The sequence below is a fragment of the Mesoplodon mirus genome (genome assembly GCF_964341445.2).
Source record: "Mesoplodon mirus genome assembly, chromosome: 3".
Classification (NCBI taxonomy): Eukaryota; Metazoa; Chordata; class Mammalia; order Artiodactyla; family Ziphiidae; genus Mesoplodon; species Mesoplodon mirus.
This window is the reverse complement of record NC_138978.1, coordinates 7,483,443-7,506,921: the sequence shown is the minus strand read 5'-3', so window position 1 is coordinate 7,506,921 and position 23,479 is coordinate 7,483,443. Positions and strand designations below refer to the sequence as shown.

The 23,479-nt window shown below is 52.8% G+C and overlaps 1 protein-coding gene across 2 annotated transcripts; it reads left to right on the top strand.

Moving 5' to 3' along the window:
* Positions 1-4,071: 4,071 nt before the first annotated feature.
* Positions 4,072-23,116, top strand: CTNNBIP1 (catenin beta interacting protein 1). Of its 2 annotated transcripts, none has more exons than XM_082613028.1 (3): positions 4,072-4,182; positions 4,750-4,840; positions 20,632-23,116. In XM_082613028.1, the coding sequence occupies exons 1-3, from the start codon at positions 4,087-4,089 to the stop codon at positions 20,688-20,690; spliced, it is 246 nt and encodes an 81-aa protein (XP_082469154.1). In that variant the 5' UTR covers positions 4,072-4,086; the 3' UTR covers positions 20,691-23,116. The 2 variants fall into 2 exon arrangements, with proteins under 2 accessions (XP_082469154.1, XP_082469153.1); XM_082613027.1 differs by having other exon boundaries at positions 4,750-4,858.
* The last annotated feature ends 363 nt before the right edge of the window (positions 23,117-23,479 follow it).

Sequence of the window (23,479 nt, the reverse complement as noted above, 5' to 3'; positions counted from 1 at the left end):
AGAGCTAACACCCATCCTTCTCAAACTCTTCCAAAAAGTTGCAGAGGAAGGAGCACTCCCAAACTCATTCTATGAGGCCACCATCACCCTGATACCAAAACCAGACAAAGATACTACAAACAAAGAAAATTACAGACCAATATCACTGATGAATATAGATGCAAAAATCCTCAACAAAATACTAGCAAACAGAATCCAACAACACATAAAAAGGATCATACACCATGATCAAATGGGATTTATCCCAGGGGTGCAAGGATTCTTCAATATACGCAAATCAATCAATGTGATACACCATATTAACAAATTGAAGAATAAAAACCATATGATCGTTTCAATAGATGCAGAAAAAGCTTTTGACAAAATTCAACACCCATTTATGATAAAAACTCTCCTGAAAGTAGGCATAGAGGGAACCTACCTCAACATAATAAAGGCCATATATGACAAACCCACAGCAAACATTGTTCTCAATGGTGAATACTGAAAGCATTTCCTCTAAGATCAGGAACAAGACAAGGATGTCCACTCTCACCACTATTATTCAACATAGTTTTGGAAGTCCTAGCCACGGCAATCAGAGAAGAAAAAGAAATAAAAGGAATACAAATTGGAAAACAAGAAGTAAAACTGTCACTGTTTGCAGATGACATGATACTATACATAGAGAATCCTAAAAATGCCACCAGAAAACTACTAGAGCTAATCAATGAATTTGGTAAAGTTGCAGGATACAAAATTAATGCACAGAAATCTCTTGCATTCCTATGCACTATGATGAAAAATCTGAAAGAGAAATTAAGGATACACTCCCATTTACCATTGCAACAAAAAGAATAGAATACCTAGGAATAAACCTACCTAGGGAGACAAAAGACCTGTATGCAGAAAACTGTAAGACACTGATGAAATAAATTAAAGATGATAGCAACAGATGGAGAGATATACCATGTTCTTGGATTGGAAGAATCAACATTGTGAAAATGACTCTACTACCCAAAGCAATCTACAGATTCAGTGCAATCCCTATGAAACTACCAATGGCATTTTTTCGGAACTAGAACAAAAAATCTTAAAATTTGTATGGAGACACAAAAGACCCTGAATAGCCAAAGCAGTCTTCAGGGAAAAAAAAGGAGCTGGAGGGATCAGACTCCCTGACTTCAGACTATACTACAAAGCTACAGTAATCAAGACAATATGGTACTGGCACAAAAACAGAAATATAGATCAATGGAACAAGATAGAAAGCCCAGAGATAAACCCACGCACCTATGGTCAACTAATCTATGACAAAGGAGGCAAGGATATATATACCATGGAGAAAAGACAGTCACTTGAATAAGTGGTGCTGGGAAAGCTGGACAGGTACACGTAAAAGAATGAAATTAGAACACTCCCTAACACCATACACAAAAATAAACTCAAAATGGATTAGAGACCTAAATGTAAGACTGGACACTATAAAACTCTTAGAGGAAAACATAGGAAGAACACTCCTTGACATAAATTACAGCAAGATCTTTTTTGATCCACCTCCTAGAGTAATGGAAATAAAAGCAAAAATAAACAAATGGGAACTAACGAAACTTCAAAGCTTTTGCACGGCAAAGGAAACCATAAACAAGACGAAAAGACAACCCTCAGAATGGGAGAAAATATTTGCAAACGAATCAGCGGACAAAGGATTAATCTCCAAAATATATAAACAGCTCATGCAGCTCAGTATTAAAGAAATAACCCAATCCAAAAATGGGCAGAAGACCTAAATAGACATTTCTCCAAAGAAGACATACAGATGGCCAAGAAACACATGAAAAGCTGCTCAACATCACTAATTATTAGAGAAATGCAAATCAAAACTACAGTGAGGTATCACCTCACACCAGTTGGGATGGGCATCATCAGAAAATCTACAAACAACAAATGCTGGAGAGAGTGTGGAGAAAAGGGAACCCTCTTGCACTGTTGGTGGGAATGTAAATTGATACAGCCACTATGGAGAACAGTATGGATGTTCCTTAAAAATCTAAAAATAGAATTACCATATGACCCAGCAATCCCACTACTGGGCATATACCCAGAGAAAGCCATAATTCAAAAAGACCTATGCACCCCAATGTTCATTGCAGCACTATTTACGATAGCCAGGCCATGGAAGCAACCTAAATGCCCATCGACAGACGAATGGATAAAGAAGATGTGGTACATATATACAATGGAATATTACTCAGCCATAAAAAGGAACGAAATTGAGTCATTTGTTGAGACGTGGATGAATCTAGAGACTGTCATACAGAGTGAAGTAAGTCAGAAAGAGAAAAACAAATATCGTATATTAACTCATGTATGTGGAACCTAGAAAAATGGTACAAATGAACCGGTTTGCAGGGCAGAAGTTGAGACACAGATGTAGAGAACAAACATATGGACACCAAGGGGGGGAAGCCGCAGGGGGGTGGGGATGGTGGTGTGCTGAATTGGGCGATTGGGATTGACATGTATACACTGATGTGTATAAAATTGATGACTAATAAGAACCTGCTGTATAAAAAAGTAAGTAAAATTCAAAAAATAAAAAAAATACAAACAACTTATAAAAAAATTAAAAAAAATAAAAAGATCATTCCGGCTACTTGCACTGGGTGGTGGAGTGGAAGGAAATGAGAGGGGTGGACAGGAGGAGGAGTGATCCCCCAGAACCGAGCCTCCCCACTCAGCTGTGCTGGGAACTGAGGGCTGTCTGCTGTGCTCGTGCACCTGGCCCCAGGGGACGGCTGGCTGCCTCTCACCAGAGGTCATTCTGCAGGCAGCTCACCCCTCCTTCCTGGTTACCAGTGGTTAATTAGACCCTTTTCTGGACCAGGAGGAGGTGACGGGGTAGCAGACAGTAGAAGCGGGAGCCTGGGCTTTGGTGGTGGAAAGGAAGGCCCTGTAAGGAGATGGCACTGCATTGAGTACACAGCTGCATTGCTACGCAATACACATTTTGCCCTATTGTGCAGGCTTTTAGGGCCGGAGGCCCTGTCAGCTTCTGGGGACTGAGCGGTTGACAGGAGCCTCCAGGGAGGCTGCTGCCCAGGGCTCTGGCGCCTTTCTGAGTCGGCCCTTCACCTGGGAGAGCCTGCTGGTCCAAGGCTTGCTGGCCCCTGAGGGATGGACGGTGTGAGGAGTGTCCTTGGCCCGCAAGCCCGGCTCCCTTGGTCCTCCAAGCGCAGCTCCTTGGCACCAGGGCTGCCAGGGCTCCACCCCCACCAGCTGCTGCGTTATTTCTGACTCATCCAGGAGTTACAAGTGTGTAACCCAAACCCCTCCACGCCCGGCTTCCTCCCCACCAGCTCCTCCTGGAGGGAGGAAACCCTGGGACTTCTCTCCTGGGACCTTTCTGCAGGTCGGGTCCCTGCTGCACCTGGACGCGGCTGCCGCGTGCAAGAGCCACCCTGTGACAGGTGGGTGGGCTTGTGAGGGTGGCGGCAGCGAGCCCGGGCGGGTGAGTGTGCCCGCAGCCCCGGGCTCGCCGTCCCCATCGAGGGACTCCTTGGAGCCCAGCCCAGGAGGCAGCCTCTTGAGCTCGTCAGGGACTTTTGCAGAGGGAGCTGTCTTGGTGTTTGGGGGCTGGGTACTGATCCCATGGCTTCTCCAGCTACAGGCCCCAGCCGGCTGCCTCCGATCACGTCACTTTGCTCCTCATGGAAGTTGCTGGCTTTGAAAGACGGGGACACTTTGGGTTTCATGCAGCACATCTCCTGGGCTCATAGCAGGAGCCTTGCTGAGGGGTGGCTGGAAGGTAGAGCTGGCCAGAAGTCTGGGTCAGTTCAGCCACCTGGGCCTGACAGCTCCACACACAGAGGGGGCTGGCCACCAGCGCCTGCTCCGGGGAGATCCCTGCTCAGTCTGGCTGTCGGGCCAGCAGTCATGAGGGAGGAACGGGCAACTCGCCACCTGCTCTGGGCTCTCAGAAACGAGCCCCTGATGCAACATGGGCGGCCTGACAACTCGTGCCGGTATGCGGGTATGTGTCGTCCTGTCACCGCCCCACCCCATGCTTCTCCTCGCTCTGCAGGAGTCCCTAGAGCTGGCCAGGGGATGAACCGCGAGGGGGCCCCCGGGAAGAGTCCGGAGGAGATGTACATTCAGCAGAAGGTCCGAGTGCTGCTTATGCTGAGGAAGATGGGCTCCAACGTGAGTGCCTTCGGGGCGTCGAGCAGCAGGCCCCCCAGGGAGGGTGCCTGATGCAGGCGGGCAGAGGGGCTGTAACCACCTTCTATAGCAGCTGTGGTCTGGGGAAGGGGATGCCAGGCCTCTGGCTTGACTGTGGCTAATTCAGGCTCCCTCCCGGGCATAGGCACCAGCATGTCCAGTTCGGCAGGCCCTGCTGGGGTAGTCTTCCCACCCCCTGTGCCAAGTTTGGGCCAAGTGGGTGAGGATCCTAAAGGCCCTCACCTTCCTTTCCTCCCCTTTCCTGGGAGTCTTTTCTTCCAGGGGTGACCAGGGGTCAGGACAGCCACTGAGAGGGCAGCAGATGTGCAGTGGCCCTTCTCAACAGGAGAGGGAGGGGCTCCCCAAGCAGGGCCTGCCCTACGCTGGAATCCCCGTCCCCAGTCTGATCCCGGTGACAAGGCCTGTGGGTCCCATGGACCAAGTTTCAGGGGTGGGAGCAGAGGGGAGAACTAAAAGGTCAGTTCTCAACAGCAGAGGCCCAGGGAGCGGGTGCGGGCCACCCTTCACCCAGCCCTCTCGCCCTTGCAGCTGACGGCCAGCGAGGAGGAGTTCCTGCGCACCTACGCGGGGGTGGTCAACAGCCAGCTCAGCCAGCTGCCCCCGCACTCCATCGACCAGGGTGAGTCCATCGACCAGGGTGAGTCGAGGGCCTGCATGGCCAGCGACAGCAAGTTGTGGTTCCTTTAGAAAGCGTAGCTCCAGCCCTTCCAGGTGGGTGGTCCATGAGAGAGAGATTTCGGGGCTGCAGCTCCCTCACCCACAGAGCTGAGCCCCGGGTGGCGGCAGCTTCTAGACGTGGAGCCTGCAGAGCCTCCAGGCTGGTCCCTTCTCCTTCCCCAGCTAGGAGCCAAGGACCCAATCAGGTAATGGCGGGGGGGGGGGATCCCTTTCCAGGCCTGGGGGAGGAAGAGGAAGAAACGGAGGTGTCTGGGGGCCCCGTAGCTGCAGAGGCTCTGGTGGTTGTATTTCTTAAGCCTTTGCCTGCCCCCTGCACCCCCCTTCCCCCAGTACCCTGTTCAGGGACAAGGAAACCACCCTTGTGTGCAAGGGCCTGCTCTAGGTGCGGGCTGCACGGTGGCTGCTGTGTTCCTGGCTGTGCCCAGGAAGGTGGCCCCAGTGGCCCTGGAGGTCTCCGTTTGCCCAAGGGATTCTGAGTGTTTATTGTCTAGCAGGCTCGAGCTGCCAGATGTATTACTTCTACTTAGCAGGCAAGGAAATGGGGGTTCAGAAGCAATAAACCACTGCAGCCAGTTGCTGGGGGGCCCAGGATGCAAACCTGCAGCCCGATTGCAGAGCTGGGTTTGTCTCTGTCTGTCCTGGAGCCACAGGAAGCTGCTGGGCACTTAATGGGCTCTCCCTTTCTGGAAGCCTTATCCTGACCCTGTAGCCCAGGACCCTGACCACCAATTTCCAATTGCTTGGAATTCTTGGCCATTGAATCGTGCAGCCGGTGGCCTGTCTGGTGTGAGTGGGCTCCCAGGAGCAGAGTGCTGATGGGCGTGTTTGCTGATCCCTGAGGCCAGGGAGGTGAGCAGACCTGGCACACGGGACCGCTTTTCCTGAGGCCGCCCTTGTTCTCCTGGATGTCACACGCAGGGCTCTGCCCTGGCGCAGGGCCCGGTTCCCGAGCTCTGACGCTGGGTGTGACCCAGCCTGTGCGCCCAAGTCAGCAGAAATGTACAGGGTGTTCCCGTGGCCCCAGCAGCTCCCGGGGACAGCCGCTCGCCAGGGCCACCCTCGTGCCGCAGCCTGTCTGCGCCAGCCACCGCTGGGGAGGAGGAGATAAAGGGTGTGGAGTCTGCCCCCGAAGCCCATCCTGGGATATTTCTTCCGGGAGAGGTCTTTTCTCCTCCAGGGCTGATCTGGGTTTTAGCGTGGGTCCCTCTCCCCTGCTCCCCAACCGCATTCACTTGAAACCCTCAGGCTTCTGAGTCCCTGGGGCATCACCTTTTCTCCCAGCCTGGTCTTGGGTCACTGGGTTAACCTGAATTTGAGCTGCAGGGGTAAGAATGCCTCTAAGTAGAAAGCTGTTAATGGGACAAAAATCAAAAGAAGCTATAGAACTGTATGTCAGTATAGAAAACACCACCACATACACTGCCCACCCCCCACCCATATACACACACGCACGGAGGTATGTGTATAGAGCAAAAGAAGCTGCAAGAATATTTACCAGGTTGTTTATAGAAAATTTTGATAGAGGGTGGAACCACATAAGGGACTTTGACTTTCCAAGTCACACATTTTTTTGTAAAACTAATTGTTTTAACATTGCGCATACACTTCTTTTACAATAAGGGAAGTTTTTTTTTTAGATTCTGAATGGGTTTTTTGGCTTCCTATTTTTCTTTTTCTTTTTTTTAAATTGAAGTACAGTTGATTTACAATGTTGTGATAACTTCTACTGTACAGCAAAGTGATTTAGTTTTACCCATATATACATTCTTTTTTTAAATATCCTTTTCCATTATGGTTTCTCATAGGATATTGAATATAGTTCTCTGTGCTATACTGTAAGACCTTGTTGTTTAAAGGGGAAGTTTTAAAAAGTGTTTTTAAGAGAACTCTTTTTGTCTTGCTCAGCTAAACCAACAACTGAAAATAAAAATGAGCTCTGCTGAGTTCTTTAAGGCGGTCACGGTGACCTCACCTGGCCTGAAACTGCTGAGCAGTCAGGAGTGAGCCGTGGGCATGTGGTTGTGATTTCGTGGCCCTGGAATCCAGGCCCTCCTGGGTGTGGGGCGTCCACAGACAGACAGGCTGGCCTTGGGTACTTGTCTCCGGGAAGCAGGCTCCTGGGAGTGAACCTGGAGCCGGGTGAGAGCCTCTGGGGAGATGGTTCTCTGCTGCTGGGCCGCCCTTCAGCCTGCCTCTCGCCCCACAGTCACCTCCAGCGACAAGCCTCACAGGCTTACTGTATTTTCTTTGTGCCAACGAAACAGCAAGCAGTCCAGTCTCTCCCACTATGGAGGTTCAAGCCTGAGAGCAGGACCCTACATTTCTGCCCACGCCGTGGGGCCAAATGGGGCTTTGATAAAATTCTAGCCTGCCCACCTTCCCCATTGGCAGAGCCGACCTCAGCTGATGCCACAGGGCATGTTGCTGTCAGAGTCTCAGGTGCCACCCAGGTGGCAAGAGCCCTGGATCATTGCTTCCAGTGCTCAGGACCCCAGCATGAAAAAGGCCCAGAAAGGCCTGGGAGCATTCGGGGTGATGGGCGGGACCGTCCCATAGAAGCCTGGTGTGAGCGCCTCCTGCCACTAGGCGGCACTGTCTCTCAGCAAATGCCTGTGCGCTGCTCCGCTGGCTCCCGCAACTCTGACCTATGCTGTTCCAGCTGCCCTCAGTAGAGGGCCTGAGGCCGCCCCACCAATGGGTCAGTGCTTGGCCATCCGTCCCGGGGTCCTGCCCACCACCTTGGACCCGCACACGCTTCCCCTCTGGGGCTGGAGGGGTCTGGTACCGGGAGCCCTGCTTGCCCTCCCCAGACCCAGATAGGAGAGCGGCAGGCTGGGCATCCCTCAGCCCACACCTCCTGGCCGCCCCCCATCCCATTCTTCCCTCGGTGAACACGTGTTCAGTATCTGCTGGGACCAGGTAGGTGCTGGAGACCCTGGTGCACGGGCCTGCACCATAGGGCCTCACTAAATGGTTCCAGGAGAGGGCCCCAGAGGCCCCCCAGTACTGCACTGGACAGTGGGTAGACCTGCCTGGCCTGTGCTGTTCCAAGACCACCCTCGAAAGCCTACTTCTGGAAGCCCTCCTTTCCCTCCCTTGTCTTCCCTGAGACCCCCCCTCTCCCCCTTCCCCATTTTCTGCCTCTCTCTGCTCACTGCCTCCCCCCCCCAGCACCTCCTTTCCCCTCACCATGGTCATGCTGGTGTTCTCCATATTCTATCCTCTCCTCAGTGTCACACGCTCTCCCTGGGAGGTCACATACACTCCCGTGACTCCAGCAGAGCTCTGGTCGACGCCTTCCAAATACACCCCCTCAGCCCAGACCCCCTGCTGACCCCCAGATTGATGCGCCCTCTCTACTGGCCGTCTGGCCGCACACGCCCCACATTCAGCAGGTCCAGGGTCGTAACCTCTCCCTGCCCCGGGATCTGTGCTCCCGCCTGCATTCTCTGTTGTGAGGATGTGCCACCCATGAACCCAGTGTCCTGGGGACCAACCACTGACTCCTGTCTTCCCCAGGTATCTAGGAGGTTACCAAGTCCTCTTGATTCTCCCGCCTTAATGCTCCTCAACGTCTGCTTTGTCTTCTCCATCTTGGTTTGAACCCCCATTTTGGTCTGAGCCCGTGTTAATTCTTGTCTCGATCACCACAAACAGCCCCTAATTGGCACCTTGACTTCTCGTCTTGCCCTCTCCGTGCACTTTCTACCCTGTACCCAGAGTGAGTATCGAAGGCTACATCAGTGGGTCTCTTCCTGACTTAAAATCTTTCAGTGGCTCTCTACTGCCTTGAGGATAAAATCCAAACCCCTTAGCGTGATGAGCAGGACCCCTGCCCACCCGACACCAGGACCTCATGCTCCACAAACAGCCACAGTGAATGGCTTTCAGCTCCCATCTCAGGCCTCGTGCGTTCACGCCTTTCCATCCCTGCATTTGCCTCTCGGCTGCCAGGAGCCCAGCCCTGAGCCCACTGCCCCCCTGCCTCCCACAGGCAGGGCCAGGCCTTCCTGTGATCCCCACCACACACGTGTACCTCGGCCCTGCTACTCCGCACACTGTCTCCTGGTCCATCTCTTGACCAACTCTGAGCCCCTTGTGGCTTCCCTCTTTGTATTTGTGGGGCTGGGCCCCCCAGGGCGCCAGCATATTCTTGGGTGAATGAATGGACCAGGCTCTGGGTCTGGGAGCCCATAGTCCCCCCGAAAGGCAGGAACATGGAGCGCTTGTCTCCTGGTCCCCGGGGTGGCCGAGCAGACCTGACATCCTCGCTGGACTGACTTTGAACCAAAGGCAGTCATTGCTTCTCTGGGAAGGTCGCCTTGCTGAGAAGCCCCAGCTGTAGGCTCGGGGGCGGAGAGCTGTAGCTTCCAAAGCAGGCTCAACAGAATGCTGAGTTCGTGCCTTTCATGTTGTCAGTGCTATTCTCTCCATAACATATGTCGATCGTTTTTCCTGGCTATAAAAGAATGCATAGTCATCGTGGAAAGTCATTGGGAAAGACAGCAGAAAAGCTTAGAGGATTGACTCCTATCATGTAGCCAGAATCACTATTCCCTTGCATTAATTTCCCAGCAGATTTTTTTTAAAATGCATGTATTTTCATTACAGAGTTGAGACCATACAGTGTAAACGTTGTAATATCCATTTTAACATCCATTTTTTTACTTATGATAAATTTACCATGTCCTCAAACGATTTTCAAGAAAACATTTTAGCAGTCGCATGATATGCAGCCATGTGGCTGTACTATCATTTTTTGACCGATCCTTTACCTTTTTTTTTTTTGTGGCTGCGCCGGGTCTTAGTTGCGGCACGCGGGATCTTTAGTTGCGGCGCATGAACTCTTAGTTGCGGCATGCACGTGGGATCTAGTTCCCCAACCAGGGATCGAACCCAGGCCCCCTGCATTGGGAGTGAGGAGTCTTACCCACTGCGCCACTAGGGAAGTCCCCTGATCCTTTCCTACTCGATATTTGTTTTTCATTTTTGCTATTAATTATAATTAATTTAATTTATTGAGCTCCTCCTATGTGCCAGGTTCCGTGGCAAGTAGCATATAAAGTTATCCCAGAGAATCCTCATGACAGCCCTGTGAGGCAGCCACTGTCACAGGCCCACTTTCACGATGAGAAAACAGGCCCTGAGAGGTTGAGTAAGATGCTCAAGGTCATAGAACGGGTCATGTGGGTCCAGGGTGTGGTAAACAAAGACCGTCTAGGAGTGGCTTACAGGCCATGTGCATTTTTAAGCAGGACAGTGTTTTACCGGAGGAGCAGGTGTGCTGTAGGCAGTTAGCATGGTATTCCAGGAGGGCCTGAGAAAATTGGAAGGGTTTCCTGCTGCCTTCTTTTTCTGGGCCTTTCACCTCCAGGTGCCTTTGAACGTGCTGGTTCTGTTTGAGCTCCAGGTCTCTCCCTGCCCCAGCACCACACCCGGGACGGATGCGGCGAGTGCCAGTTCCAGGCCCCTGGTGCACTTGGCAAAGGCCTCCTCGTGGTCAGTCACCTGCAGAACTACCATCCTCGAGTCATGCTTCATATAGACCCTTGTCCAGCTGTCCCAGGGCTGGAGGGACCCTGTCTTGATGTGGCCCATTTTGTTAAGGAAGCCCTCGTCCTTTCTCTTCCCCTCTTCCTGGCCCTGGAGCTGCGGTGCTGGCACGCTGGCTCCCCAGGCCTGTTCCAGCCTCCGTCTGATCACACTCTTTCTCGAAGAGACTTTCCAGGGAAGGTCCCCAGCCTGAGCCAGCTGGGCGGTCCCAGGGCTCTTCCGGCTTTCCCCTGCGGAAGCCAAGGCTGCGGGCTCAGGGTCCGCTGCCAGCAAGCCTAAAATAGGTCATTTGGTCTCAGGGTTACACTGAGAACCTTGTTAAAATAGCTGTGGTCATGGGCAACGCAGCAGGGAGCCAGCGGCCCAAGGGGAGGGCCCACCCACCCAGTGCACGGCTCTTCCAGGGGCCAAGCAAGCTCACCCCTCTGCTCATCACCCCACTTGAGCCTCTCAGTGGCCCTCGAGTGGGGTGCTGGCACAATCTCCATTTTACAGCCAGCATTCTTCCTGGAATCCTTTCCCACACCATCTGGCCTCTGCTCTTTCACTTCCTCTGCCGCCCTCTCTGCCCTTCCAGCGTCGGCCCGCTTTCCTCCTCTGACTCCTGAGCTGCCTGTGGATCTTTCCTTCCCTGTAGCGGTTATCACGTCAGGTCAGGAGCCCCAAGGGGCCAGGGTCCGTGCTGTGCTCGCAGTCTCACGTTTCCCCGTGGTCCAGCTCTGGCACAGAGTGGGGTCTGTCAGATCCCTGTGTAAACCGAGGCTCCCCCTCTGTGCGGACCAGCTGCCGGTGTCCCGGGACCCCCATCTGCTCACGTGAGGCTCTGAGGCTTCTCTCCCAGAGGCTCCAGCTGATAACCAACTCTGGACTGAAATTACTGTCAGGCCCCGGGAGAATTCCAGTCAGTGGGATGGGAAGCTAATCTTTTTAAACTTTAATCAACACTTTCATGAGAATTACCTGTAACCTAATAATAATAAAATTGAACCCAAAAATCTCATATACATGGAATCCGACTGAAAAATCAACCAGAAGACTTGGTACGTGATAACTTGTGTCACAGAAAAAGAAAAAAAAATACCCCGTGTCGAGGGGGATGAATTGGGAGATTGGGATATACACTACTGATACCATATATACCACTATATATACACTATTGATACCATGTATTAAATAGGTAACTAATGAGAACCTACTGTACAGCACAGGGAACTCTACTCAATACTCTTCGGTGACCTAAATGGGAAGGAAATCCAAAAAAGAGGGGAGATATATATACGTAGGGCTGATTCACTTTGCTGTACAGCAGAAACTAACACAACATTGTAAAGCAACTATACTCCAGTAAAAATTAATTTAAAAAAATAATCCCAAGAAAGGGAAAGAGCTGAAGAGCAGGGCCGGTTGCTCAGTTCAGCCTCTGGTTCCGGCCGGTAAAGGGCCGCCTTGACCCTCCTTCACCAGCGTGATGGGTTCTACTGTGTGGAGCTGACAGCAGGGGCCTCCAAGCCCTTGTGCACCTCTGCCCCCACCTCCTGACACCCAGAAGAGGCAGACCTCTGTCCCGGAGAAAAGCATCAAGGGCCAGTTGGGCCAGCGATGGCACAGTCCCGCTCACAGTAGCCCATTGATCTGGATGCCAGGCGACGGTCCCCAGCCTCGAGCTGCCAGCCCAGCAGGGCAGACACGTAAAGAATTTTGGGTGCAGATCACAGGATGACTGACCCTGAGGGAAGGGAACCCCCCTAGAAAGCCCCAGAGGTAGGATGTGTGTGCTGGGCTCAGTGGGGTATGGGGGGGTGAGGTGGGTTTGGGGCACGTGGGACTAGATCAGAGCAGGTGTACTAGAACCCTGAGGGGTGACCCCACAAGATGCTCTTTGTGATGCTTTATGCTGCGGACATTATCCAGGTCAGTCAGATGGGCAGGATACGTGTGTTTTGCAGGTGAGGAAAGGGAGGTGGATGTGCAGGGACTTGCCCAGTGTCGCACGGGTAGGCAGGGGTCAGACCCAGGCCCAGGTACCGTGATCCACCAAGGGAGCCCAAGCCTGGGGAGGCCCTCGTTGGTCTGTCAGGAGGCCCAGGACCTCTGCCAGGAGCCGCCTCACACCTGGGCCCAGTAGGTGCCACCAAGCCTGGAGCCTGCCTTGGCTGCTGCGACCTTGGTGGATCCGGGGTGCTGTCCCCATGGCGACCAGTGTCTGTCTCTGGGTAAATGCCATCCTCTGGGAACTTTGGGCGGCAGAGCTGAGCTGTATAGCACCCCTGGGCTCCTAGGCCACGGCTGCTAAAAGCAGCACATGCCGCCAAGCAGGTTTGGGCTGGTCTGGGGGGAGACCTAGTCCAGGTTGGTGCCCAAGTCTCACCCCCGGGGAGACTTTTGCCCTTGCAGGACTGTCTGGGACCTGTTTTTCCGGGAGCCTCGCTGCCTGGCTCATCTCTCCAGAGCCAGTAGCTGAGCCGTGCAGTTTTCGGGTAGGTGGGTAGCCAAGTAGCAGATGCTGGTTGGTATGCACGGCAAGATAGTGAGCTCAGGGGGCAAAGAGGAAGTACCAAAGCCCAAAATCATGTGGTCAGACAAAGGGCAGACGTCGGGAACGGGAATCACCCTGGACGCTTTGGTGCATGTGGCCGTGTTTCCTCTTCAGCCAGTCAGCCGTGTGCATGGTGGATAACCCGGGCTTGGCAGGTCGGGTTCCCTGGACAGTTTTGAAGAACTTTTGCCAAAGTTAACTCCCTATGCAAAGGTGACTTTGCCAGCGTTAACTTCCAGAGATAACCTCCAGCAGGAATTGGGAGACTCTGGGGTGTCGGGGTCATATTTTGGAGTTTTCCAGGCCCCAGTCATTTGCCCTCACTGGAAGGTGTTAGGCCCATTAGGAGGTCAGGAGGTCATGAGATCCCCGAGTCCAGAATGGAGTAGCCCTGCTCAGCTCCGGCCAGGGGTGGGCGTGAGGCTTTCAGAGAGGCTGGGGGGCTGCCACCCTTGGAGGAGCCCATGACCCTGAATCGGGTGACGTGGGTGTCCCCACCTGTGGCTGATGCTGGTGCTGGGAGTCCCCCCCCTTTTCTCTGGTGACATCTGTCCTGGGCTGTGTCCTGAACTGTGGGGCGCTGGGGCTGGCAGGCTTTGGAAGCTGGCCCAGGCTTTTGTACCTTGTGCTGGTTTCTTGGGGAGGGTCTACCCTCAGGGCTGTTGCCTCTCTCCAGCCACCTGTGAGCATCCTCCTCCCGGCTGGACTTTGCAGGAACTGGAAGAGCTCTCCGCAGCCTGTCCCCCCGCAGCCAGGTGCTTTGCTGGGCTGTAGGCTGGACCAGCACGGTTAGCACATCCCTGCTGCCTGAGGAGGCCTCATCCCTTCCTTCCGCTGCCTGGTCTCTCTCTCCGCAGGGTCCCTCCTGGAGAGGGCGTGGTGGTGGTGTCTGGAGCGGTCCTCGTCCGCCCTGGAACCGGGCCCAGCTCCATGTGAGCTCCAGGGTCTGTGCCTTTCCTGGAAAAGGGCAAAGGGCTCCACTAGGATGTCCCCGGCCAGGTCTGAGAAATAGATGCTGGGCGTCCCCTTACTCCGTCCATCACCTTAGGGCTGCAGCCATCTCCCTGTTCCTCTTTCCTGTTCTTTCTCATTCCTGGGCCTTTCTCCAAACCACACTGCTCCCTGCCCCCTGTGCCCCAGCACCCTGTAGTGAGCTGGCTTCCCGATGGCAGCATGCTGGTTCCCTTCGGTGAGCGGGACGTGGGCTGAGGGTGGTGCTGGTGTGTGGAGCCTGGGCTGGGCTTGTGATTCTGCTGGTGTGAATTCATCCTGAGCTTGCAAACAGACCAGTGACCCCATTGTCTGTCTCCCGCCCCCAGCTAGGGGCCAGCCTCCCTTTTCTAAGCTCCTGAATATTTGTCATTTTTCTCTCCCCAGTCACTTGACTGGACTCCATTAAAGGGGCAGAGCTGGCACGGGCCGTGGGGTGGGATGGCCCCCTCGGTGCCCTGCCCTGGTTCAGAGAGCTGTGCCCTCGCCAGCGCCTTGGCCCTGCTCCCCGTGGCAGGGGAGCCATGGGACTAGGGGGGCACCTGGCAGAACAGTAGGTGGGGGCAGGGGGTGGGTGTCTGGGCTCCTCCCAGGTTGGCCTTCTGGATTCCATGTTGAATTTTCTCCAAGGTACCCCAGGGCTGCTCTGGTGTTGCTTTATAAATCCTGGGTCTTGGTTCCATTCTGATGGGAGCAGATGGATTACTGCAGTCTCTGCCAGGAGGCCTGAGCAGCCTCAGTGCTCAGGGTAACTGGAGCAGGACTGTTACTCCCTTTTCCTAATAGAAAATGACCAAACGTGTAGTGTAGCCTGGTCTTCAGAGCCTGCGTCGGGCCCTCCCTCTGCCTCTGATTCACCGAGTCGCTTCATCTCTCTGAGCTTCAGGCTCCTCATCTATAGCGATTCATCCTGTATCACTATGTTAGACACTGTGGTCAGGGAGGGCCTGGGGAGGTGATTTTACACAGACTGGCATGAAGTGCGAGAGCCGTGAGATAGACTTGGGGGCATGAGCATTGAGGCAAAGGAAACCGCAGGTGCAAAGGTCCTGGGTTGCACGTTCCTGTGCCCGAAGGACAGCCAGGAGCCCATGTGGCTGGAGCGGAGTGAGGGGTGGGAGGAGGCATATAAAAAGGGGTGAAAAGACAGTGAGAGGCCAGATCGTGGTGGGTCTTGAAGCCACCGTGTAGAGTTTGGAGTTTCCCTTGAGTATGATGAGAAATCTTAGAATAAACCACCTTTGGAGAGTTTTGAGCGAAGGAGTGGCAGGATCTGACTCTTTTTTTTTTTTTTTTTGCGGTACGGGGGCCTCTCACTGTTGTGGCCCCTCCTGCTGTGGAGCACAGGCTCCGGACGCGCAGGCTCAGCGGCCATGGCTCACGGGCCCAGCCGCTCCGCGGCATGTGGGATCTTCCCGGAACAGGGCACGAACCCCGTGTCCCCTGCATCGGCAGGCGGACTCTCAACCACTGCACCACCAGGGAAGCCCCCTGACTCATACTTTTAAGAACTTCCTTCTGACTGCTATGTGGAGAATGGACCCTTGGGGTCCAGAGAGGGGAGATCCAGGAAAAGAGGGTACAGGAGGCTAGTGAGAGGGGTAGTGGTGGCTTGGACCAGGGTGGTATTAGGGGAAATGGTCATGTATTCAGGATACATTTTAAAAGTATAGTCAGCAGGATTTGCTGATGTGTTATACGTAGAGTGTGTGTGTGAGAGAGGGAATCGGGAAGACCCCAGGGTTTTTGACCTGAGCAACCAGGGGATGGAGGTGCCATCGGCTGAGATGGGGAAGGCTGCAGGTGGCGCAGGCTTGGGGCTGCACCATTTGACATTCCACTAGCAAAGTCTGAGGGTTCAAATTTCTCCACATCCTTGCTAATGCTTGTTACTGTCTGTCTGTCTGATTCCAGCTGTCCATTAGGTATGAAGTGGTGTCTCAGTGTGGTTTTGATTTGCATTTCCATAATGACTGATGATGTTGAGCGTCTTTGCATGCCCTTGTTGACCATTCATGTATCTTGTCTGGAGAAATGTCTCTTCGAGTTCTTTGCCCATTTGAAAAATTGAGTTGTTTGACTTTTTATTATTATTGAGTTGTGTTATTTATATATTCTAGATAGGAGTCCCTTACCAGATGTATGATTTGCAGATATTTTCTCCCATTCTGTAGGTTGTCTTTTCAATTTTTTTGATAGTGTTTTTTTAAGCATAAAAGCTTTTAACTTTGGGGGCTTCCCTGGCAGTCCAGTGGTTAAGACTCCGTGCTTCCAATGAAGGGGGTGCGGGTTGGATCCCTGGTCGGGGAACTAAGATCGCACATGTGGTGTGGCCAAATTGGGAAAAAAAGAAAAAAGCCTTTTAACTTTGATAAAGCCCAATTTATTCATTTTTTTCTTTTGTTGATGGTGCTTTGGGTGTCATATCTAAGAAACCATTTCCTAACCCAAGACTATGAAGATTTACTCCTGTGTTTTCTTCTAAGAGTTTCATAACTTAAGCTCTTATATTTAGGTCATTCCTCCATTTTGAGTTAATTTTTGTATATGGTGCAAGGTAAGGGTTCAACTTCATCTTTTACATGTGAGTATATCTACTTGTCCCAGCACCATTTGTTCAGTTCTTTCCCATTGAACCCTCGGCACCTTTGTCAAAACTTAATTGACCATAAATGGGAGGGTTTATTTCCAGCTTCTCAATTCTATTCCATTGATCTATGCCAATTCCACCCAAACTTGTTTACTGTAGCTTTGTAGTAAGTTTTGAAATTCAGAAGCGTGGGTCTTTTTTCTTGTTCTTTTTTCTCAAGATTGTTTTGGCTATTCTGGATCCTTTGCGTTTCCATATGAATTTTAGGAGCAGGTTGTCAATTTCTGCAAGAAAGGCAGTGGGGATTTGATAGAAATTGTGTTGAATTTTGTTCAGCGATGTTTTAGACATTGACGTTTAGTTCTTTTTAGAGTACAAATTTCATACTTCATTTGTTAAATTTATTCCTAAGTATTTTATTATTTTTGCTGCTACTGTAAATGAAATTGTTTTCTTAATGTCATTTTCAGGTTATTCATTTCTAGTTTATAGAAATACAAATGATTTTTGTACATTGACCTTATATCCTGCAACTTTAACTTGTTTATTAGTTCTAAAAGTCTTTTAGTGGCTTCCTTAGGATTTTCTATATGTAAGATCCATGTCATCTACAAATACAGTTTTATCAATACTTCTTTCCAATTTGGATGCCTTTTATTTCTTTTTCTTGCCAAATTGCCCTGGATAGAACCTTCAACACAGTATTGAATAGAAATGGTGAGAGTGGACCTTGTTTTCTTGTTCCTAATCTTGAAGGGGGAGAGCTTTCAATCTTTCACCATTAAGTATGATAATAACTGTGGGTTTTTAGTAAATGCCCTTTATCAGATGGAGGAAGTTCCCTTTTATTCCTAGTGTGTTGGGTGTTTTTATCATGAAGGGGTATTGAATTTTGCCAGATGTGTTTTCTATGTCTATTCAGATGATTATATGGTTTTTGTCCTTTTTTCTATTGATAGGATATATTACATTAATTGATTTTTGGATATTAAGCCAACCTTGCATTCCTGGGATAAATGTCACTTGATCAGAGTATATAATCCTTTTTATATGTTGATGTATCCCGTTTGCTAGTATTTTGTGAGTATTTTTGCACATCATAGGTATTATGAATATCTATATTCATAGGAGACACTGGTCTGTAGTTCTCTTTCCTTGCGATGTCTTCATCCGGTTTTGGCTTTCTTTATCTTTTAATGGGTCAGAGAGTGTGGAACAGGAGAGACTGATCATCTTCTCTCCTCCTGTGCTCACGGCATCTGGTGGGAAAGGACAAACAGAAAGGACAAACTCTGAACCCAAGTCCAGACAGCGTCAGCAGAGGTACCAGTGGGGTGGACCAGCCTTGTCGGTAAAACGGGATAGTAAACCTAGCTGACGGCACAGAGGCAGTGGGCTCGGCCTGCTGGCTTCCTTGTAGCATCTTCCTGTTGTGAGCCCTGCGTTTCCAGGACAGTGAGAGCATCTGAGGGAGCCCCCACATCCTAGCCTTTAAAGGAGAAGGAGGGACCATGAGGGTTAACCTTGGAGACCCCTCCTGGCTCTCAAGCTCTAAGAGCTTGAATCTTAATAACTAACTAAGCAGCTCACCCTCCCTGTTAGGTAAGTGGCCCAAGTTCCGTGGAAAAGAGGAAAGGGAAGGGCAGCATCCTCGCTGGGAGGCCTGTGGGGCTCAGGTCAGGCCCTTGTTGAGTGATGAGTACCAGGCCAGCCAGTGATAAGGACAGGTCAGACAATGCTCTGGAAGAGCCTGCCCCCCTCTTGGGCCCCAGAGGAAAGCAGATCCCTGGTGGTGAGGCCTGGGAAACAGCAAGTCCTTTAGGAACAGAACAGAGTATGGATGGGCAGCAGCTCTGTGGGCCCTTTCCGCACCCAGTTAGCAGCAGAGTGGGAGGCTCTATAAATGGGAGCTGCAGATTCCTAGCCTTCCCCACCCCAGCCAGGGATGGGGGCCACCAGCTGGTGTTGCAGCACTGCCTCAGGTATCTTGCTAAATAGTTGTTGGCGTCCCTGCATGACCTTGAGGAGGTGACTTCTTTCTCCACCTCTCAGGGTGTAGCCCAGCTACACGCACTGGGCAGCCCCTGAGTCTGGGCTCCTCCAAGGAGCCAGTGGCCATTCCCTCTGCAGACTGACTCTTCCCTCCTGGGGCAGCCGGTGCTATTTTTGTGCCTGCAGCTCAGCACAGAGGCCCAAGGTCCCTTTGAGAAAGCCCACGAGACAGGCAAGGAAAGAAGTGAGTGGGCTGTCCCTGTTCATTGCATCTTTTGCTCACAAGTCCCCTTTCGTGGTCTCTCTCCAGCCCCCTCCTGCTCAGCGAGCTGGAGAGGCGGCACTCGGGAAAAGCCGGCATCTGTTAGGTAACCAGCTCAGCTGCCGTGCAGGGTATGATGTAACCTTGGATTCTGTGGTTGCTAGGAAAATTCTGCCTGCAGTGATATTGCGTGGTCCGAGGACTGAGGCGAGAACAGAATGTTCCCGGGACGACAGGGGAAGGATTGGTAGGGCTTCCCAAGCAAAGGAGCCCAATCCCGAGAGTCGGACGATTTGAGGTCCTTTCTGGAAGCTCGTTCCCCTTTGCAGGAGTAGAGGTTGTGCTGGTAACAGCAGAACCCCATCAAGGCAGATGGGGCATGTGTGGCAGGGTTACTCCCCTGGGTAGCACCTTGGCCCTCTGCTGCCAAACCGAAGGACACGTCTGTAATGTTACATCCTTGTGGACGGGCCCTCCTTCTACAGCACCCGTGGCTACATGTCTCCTCCATGTGGCAGGGCAGTTAGGAAGGAGGTCAGGACGAGGCTGCCAGTGGGAAGGGGTGACTCCCTGTAGCGTGGACGGAGGTGGCCGACCCCACGCCCCGGGGTGGGGGCCGGCCGTGGTGGAATCCTGCCCTCTCCCTGACTCCATTTCACATGTCAGCAGCTCCACCACGCCCGGCTGCCTGCGCCCCCCTCAGTGGCCTTTCCTGTTTCTGCTGCTCTGATCCTCCCCTCCCCGGGAAGAATTCCTCCAGCAGAACAGAAGAGAAGTTTGTCTAAAAGGCCATGGGCAACTGACTGTAACTTCACGTTCAGGGTGCCACCAAGAACCATCCTTTAGAAAAAGGGGAGAGCGGGACTTCCCTGGTGGTCCAGTGGTTAAGACTCTGAGTTTCTACTGCAGGGTGCACGGGTTTGATCCCTGGTCGGGGAACTAAGATCCCACATGCTGTGCAGCCAAAAAAAAAAGGTGGGGGGAAGGGGAGAAAGTGGCTGGGCCCAGGCAGGGTCCGGGCCCAGGAGGTGGGATGGGACCTGCAGGTCACCTCACCTGCCTTGCAGGGTCTGCCACTCAGTCCTTCCTGCCCAGCAGCTTCAGGTGGGGGAGGCAGGTCAGCATTTCAGGCTCTTTCCCTCCTCCTTCCTGCCTTTTCTGGCTGCATGTCAGAGCCTGTCTTATGGAAAACAAGACAAAGGAAGTGATTTCATGAGTGCCTGGACCAGAATCCTCAAATCCACCATTAAAAATAACAACAAAAAGATTATGGCCATTATCTGTCCATGGGAGCCGGGCCGACCACGGGCTGGAAATGGGCCTGGCTGTGCTCCCCTGAGCAGGTGTTGGATTTGGGCAAAGAGGACTGCCTGTTAGGAATTATGAGCAAGATCCTCCAAAGGGATCAAAACAGGAGTCTTAAGAAGGAAGAGAGAGGTTCCCAAGGGCCCCCAGCTTTAGTGACATTGGAGCAAGGGTCACAAGCAGAGCCCTGCTCCAGGACAGCAGCCTGTGTTCTCGGCATGCTCACCTCTTCACCGTGTAGCCTTGAGCAAGCCTCTGAGCCTCACCCCTGCAGCCTGCAGCCCACAGCCGTGCAGCAGGGTTGCTGGCCTACCCTGGCCGGCTGTAGGGGAGGCCCAGGCCCAGAGGGGAGGTGGGCTTCCCCAGAAGCACTTTGTTCTCGGAAAGCACCCCGCTACAGTGGACTGACACTGCATCGGGGGCCGCAGCCTCCTCGCCTTGTCCCAGGTTGCAGCCCAGGGCCAGAGGACCATCCAGCAGCAATTCTTTCGCCCTGGTCTGCAGGTGCAGAGGATGTGGTGATGGCGTTTTCCAGGTCGGAGACGGAGGACCGGCGGCAGTAGCTGCAACCCCCTTGGAATACCCTGGAGGCTGGCAAAGGCCAGGAGATCTGTGTGGACCTCACCGGCTGAGTGGCAGAGGGTCACCTTCCCTATCCCGACCCCCCACCCCATCCCTTCCCGTCCCGCCCCACGGCCACTCAGAATCCTCGAGGGAGACACCAGTGGTGCAGTTACGATTGGCTTAAAGGGACGGACTCATGATTGGCTGCGGGAAGAAACCTTTTTATTTTTAAATCTCGACCAACGCAAACCTTTTTATTTTTATTTCTGACTCTTCTTTTTTTTTTTTTTTTTTTTTTTTTTAAATTGCGCCTCGGTGTATGGCTTCTCAGGAAGCTCTCCGAGCTCTGGTGCTTTATTTCGGTCACTTTTTAGGAACGTGAAGAGGTCTGATTGGCTGCTTAAACTGGAAAAGGATTTTGATTGGCTGGCTAATGGGAAACGGTTTTTTTCTTTGATTGGCTGCAGGTGTTCTGCTGATGGCAACAGCTCCTCTCTTTTGAATGTTGAAAACAGGGTTTGGGACGTTGGTTGTTATATTTGACTTGAAAAAAGAAAGAAAGAAAGAAACCAAGTGCGCTTTGCAATATTTATTACACAAAGAGCTTGCTGCTGCTGCTTTGACGTGTTTTTGTTTGTGTTTGCATTTGATTGGCTTTCGATATGTGTGTTTGGTTTCCCATTGGCTCACCCATGACTCCTGTTGCCATGGGCTGCCCACCCCCCTGCTGCGTGCAGGCCCTCTCCAGCCCGGGGGTCCACCTAGAGAGTGCTTTTGCTTTAATGACCACACGAGGCTCCATTAGCAAGGGGACCCCTAGGACGCCAAGCAGGGCCCACAGCTGGAAAACAGGGCCCCAAGGAGGTTTGTGTTGTCCTGAACGAGCAGCCCAGAGCTTAGAGGTGACCATTAGCCAGGATTTACACACATCACTTCATGAGTTGGCAACCAGCCAGCATCCCTTGGTGAGAATGGAATCGCTCACACGCGTCATCCGGGCCTCTCCAGCCTGCCCGCGCTGAGCCATTCCCTCCATATTCTCCTTCCTGAGGCCTCATCGGGGGGCCTCCTCTTATAAGGGGCAGGAGCTGCTCCCAGCTCAGAGACCCCAAAACATAGCAGAGGTCTCTGCCCGAGAGCCCAGAACCCACACAAAGGCTCCAGCTTGGCTCACAAGGGCCAGGAGGCCTTTGGCGCGAAATGCACCCTCCCACCTCCCCCAGCCTCCTCCCGAGGTGTGTGCTGCCAGCGCAGTGGGTCCTGACCAGCCCTGGGAGCTCTCTCATCCGAGGCCGTGCCCTTCACCGCACTGCCTTCAGAAGGGTCTCTCTCCACAGCAGCCTGGAAGGGACAGTGTCATTATTTATGAAGTGCCCACTGGGACCGCTGGCTGGGTCTTCAGTGAGCAGGTCCCACCAGGCTGGCCCTCAACCCCGCCCTCAGAAAGACATGGCAGAGCAGTGGTCTTTGAAGGGCTGCAGGAGCCCCAAGTCTTCCCACCTGCCCTCCTCCCCCTGGAGGCGGCCTGTCCTGCTCCCTGCATCTCTCGCAGGAGTGGAATCTGGGTGGGGAGTTGGAGGAAGATGCGGGCCTGGGGAGGGGAAGCCTCCCCACGCCCCCACCGTGACCTCCCACCCCCATCCTGGAGGTAGTAGATGGCTGAGGCCTCCTTCTCACCCCAGGTACCCAGAGCCAGGAGAAGACGCCCAGAGCCAGGAGAAGACGCTCAGAGCCAAACTTCCCCCTTCTCAGGGCTTGGGACTGTCGTGGAGCAAGGGAGCTGAACGCCAGCGTGTCCCGGGCCCCAGCCCCCGGGAGCCCCATGGCCCCGTGGCCATTCACACTGTGCTCTGAGCTTCCTCTGAGCCTTGCCCCAGCAGAGGACTTGACACGACCTGGACACCCCATCCTCCTACACACACGGGCCCCCGCCCTGGTTAGCTGGCCATTAGTCTGAAAAGGCCGTTGATCCCCAGGGGACGAGGACTGTGTGGCCCCCAGCAGGGGCCTGAGAGCATCTTCCTCCAGGAGGGGCAGTGCATGTACGCACCCATGTGTGTCTGTACTCGTTCCCAGCTCAGTGGCCTGCAGCTCCAGCTGAGCCCCTGGGGAAAGGTGAGTTTTGTTCAGTCTCTCCCCACCACCCAGGTTGTAACATCTGTGATCAGCTGTCATTGCCAGTGTTGCCGGCTGGCGCCTCTCCTTGTACCTGTAGCTCCCGTCAAGGGTCCGCGTCCTGGCTGATGGTGTGTTCCTGCCCCAGTCTGTCCTTGTCAGGGTCATGGGCCTCCCTCTTGTAACTGCGATGGCCCTGGTCTGTCTCATCTTCTGCAGAAGAAAAGTGGAAATGTTGCTGTGGCTTCGTATTTCAACTAAAAATATTTCTGTTGAAGAAAATAATTAACAATAAAGATTTTTAATAGTTTGGCTCGTGAGCTGATTTCCCCGCATCACGTGGACTCTGCTGCTGGGGCCCACCCTCCCCAACGAGGGGCGAAAACACCATGTTTGTTAGTTGAATTGTCTATGACCTGGAGTGGAGCTGGGGGTTTGAGAGAATTCCCAGATCTACCCACCCCAGCTGACACGTCTGTAGGAAGGGTGAGCCCCCTTTGTGACCTGGAGGTTCCCAGTATTGTCCTAGTTGGGCTGAGGTCAGTAATCCTCAGACGTGGCCTCCCCACTCCATGCTCTTAAGCAGGCACTGAGCACCCCGTCTATCCTAGACACCCCAACATCCTGTATGATGGCAGTGGTCTTAGAATGCTTGTAACAAAAGTCCAAACAG

Coding starts and splice junctions, on each gene's coding strand:
- CTNNBIP1 (XM_082613027.1), top strand. CDS start 4,087: ATGAACCGCGAGGGGGCCCCCGGGAAGAGTCCGGAGGAGATGTACATT. Junction 4,183..4,749: donor TGAGGAAGATGGGCTCCAAC/GTGAGTGCCTTC, acceptor TCGCCCTTGCAG/CTGACGGCCAGCGAGGAGGA. Junction 4,859..20,631: donor GGGTGAGTCCATCGACCAGG/GTGAGTCGAGGG, acceptor CCTGGTCTGCAG/GTGCAGAGGATGTGGTGATG.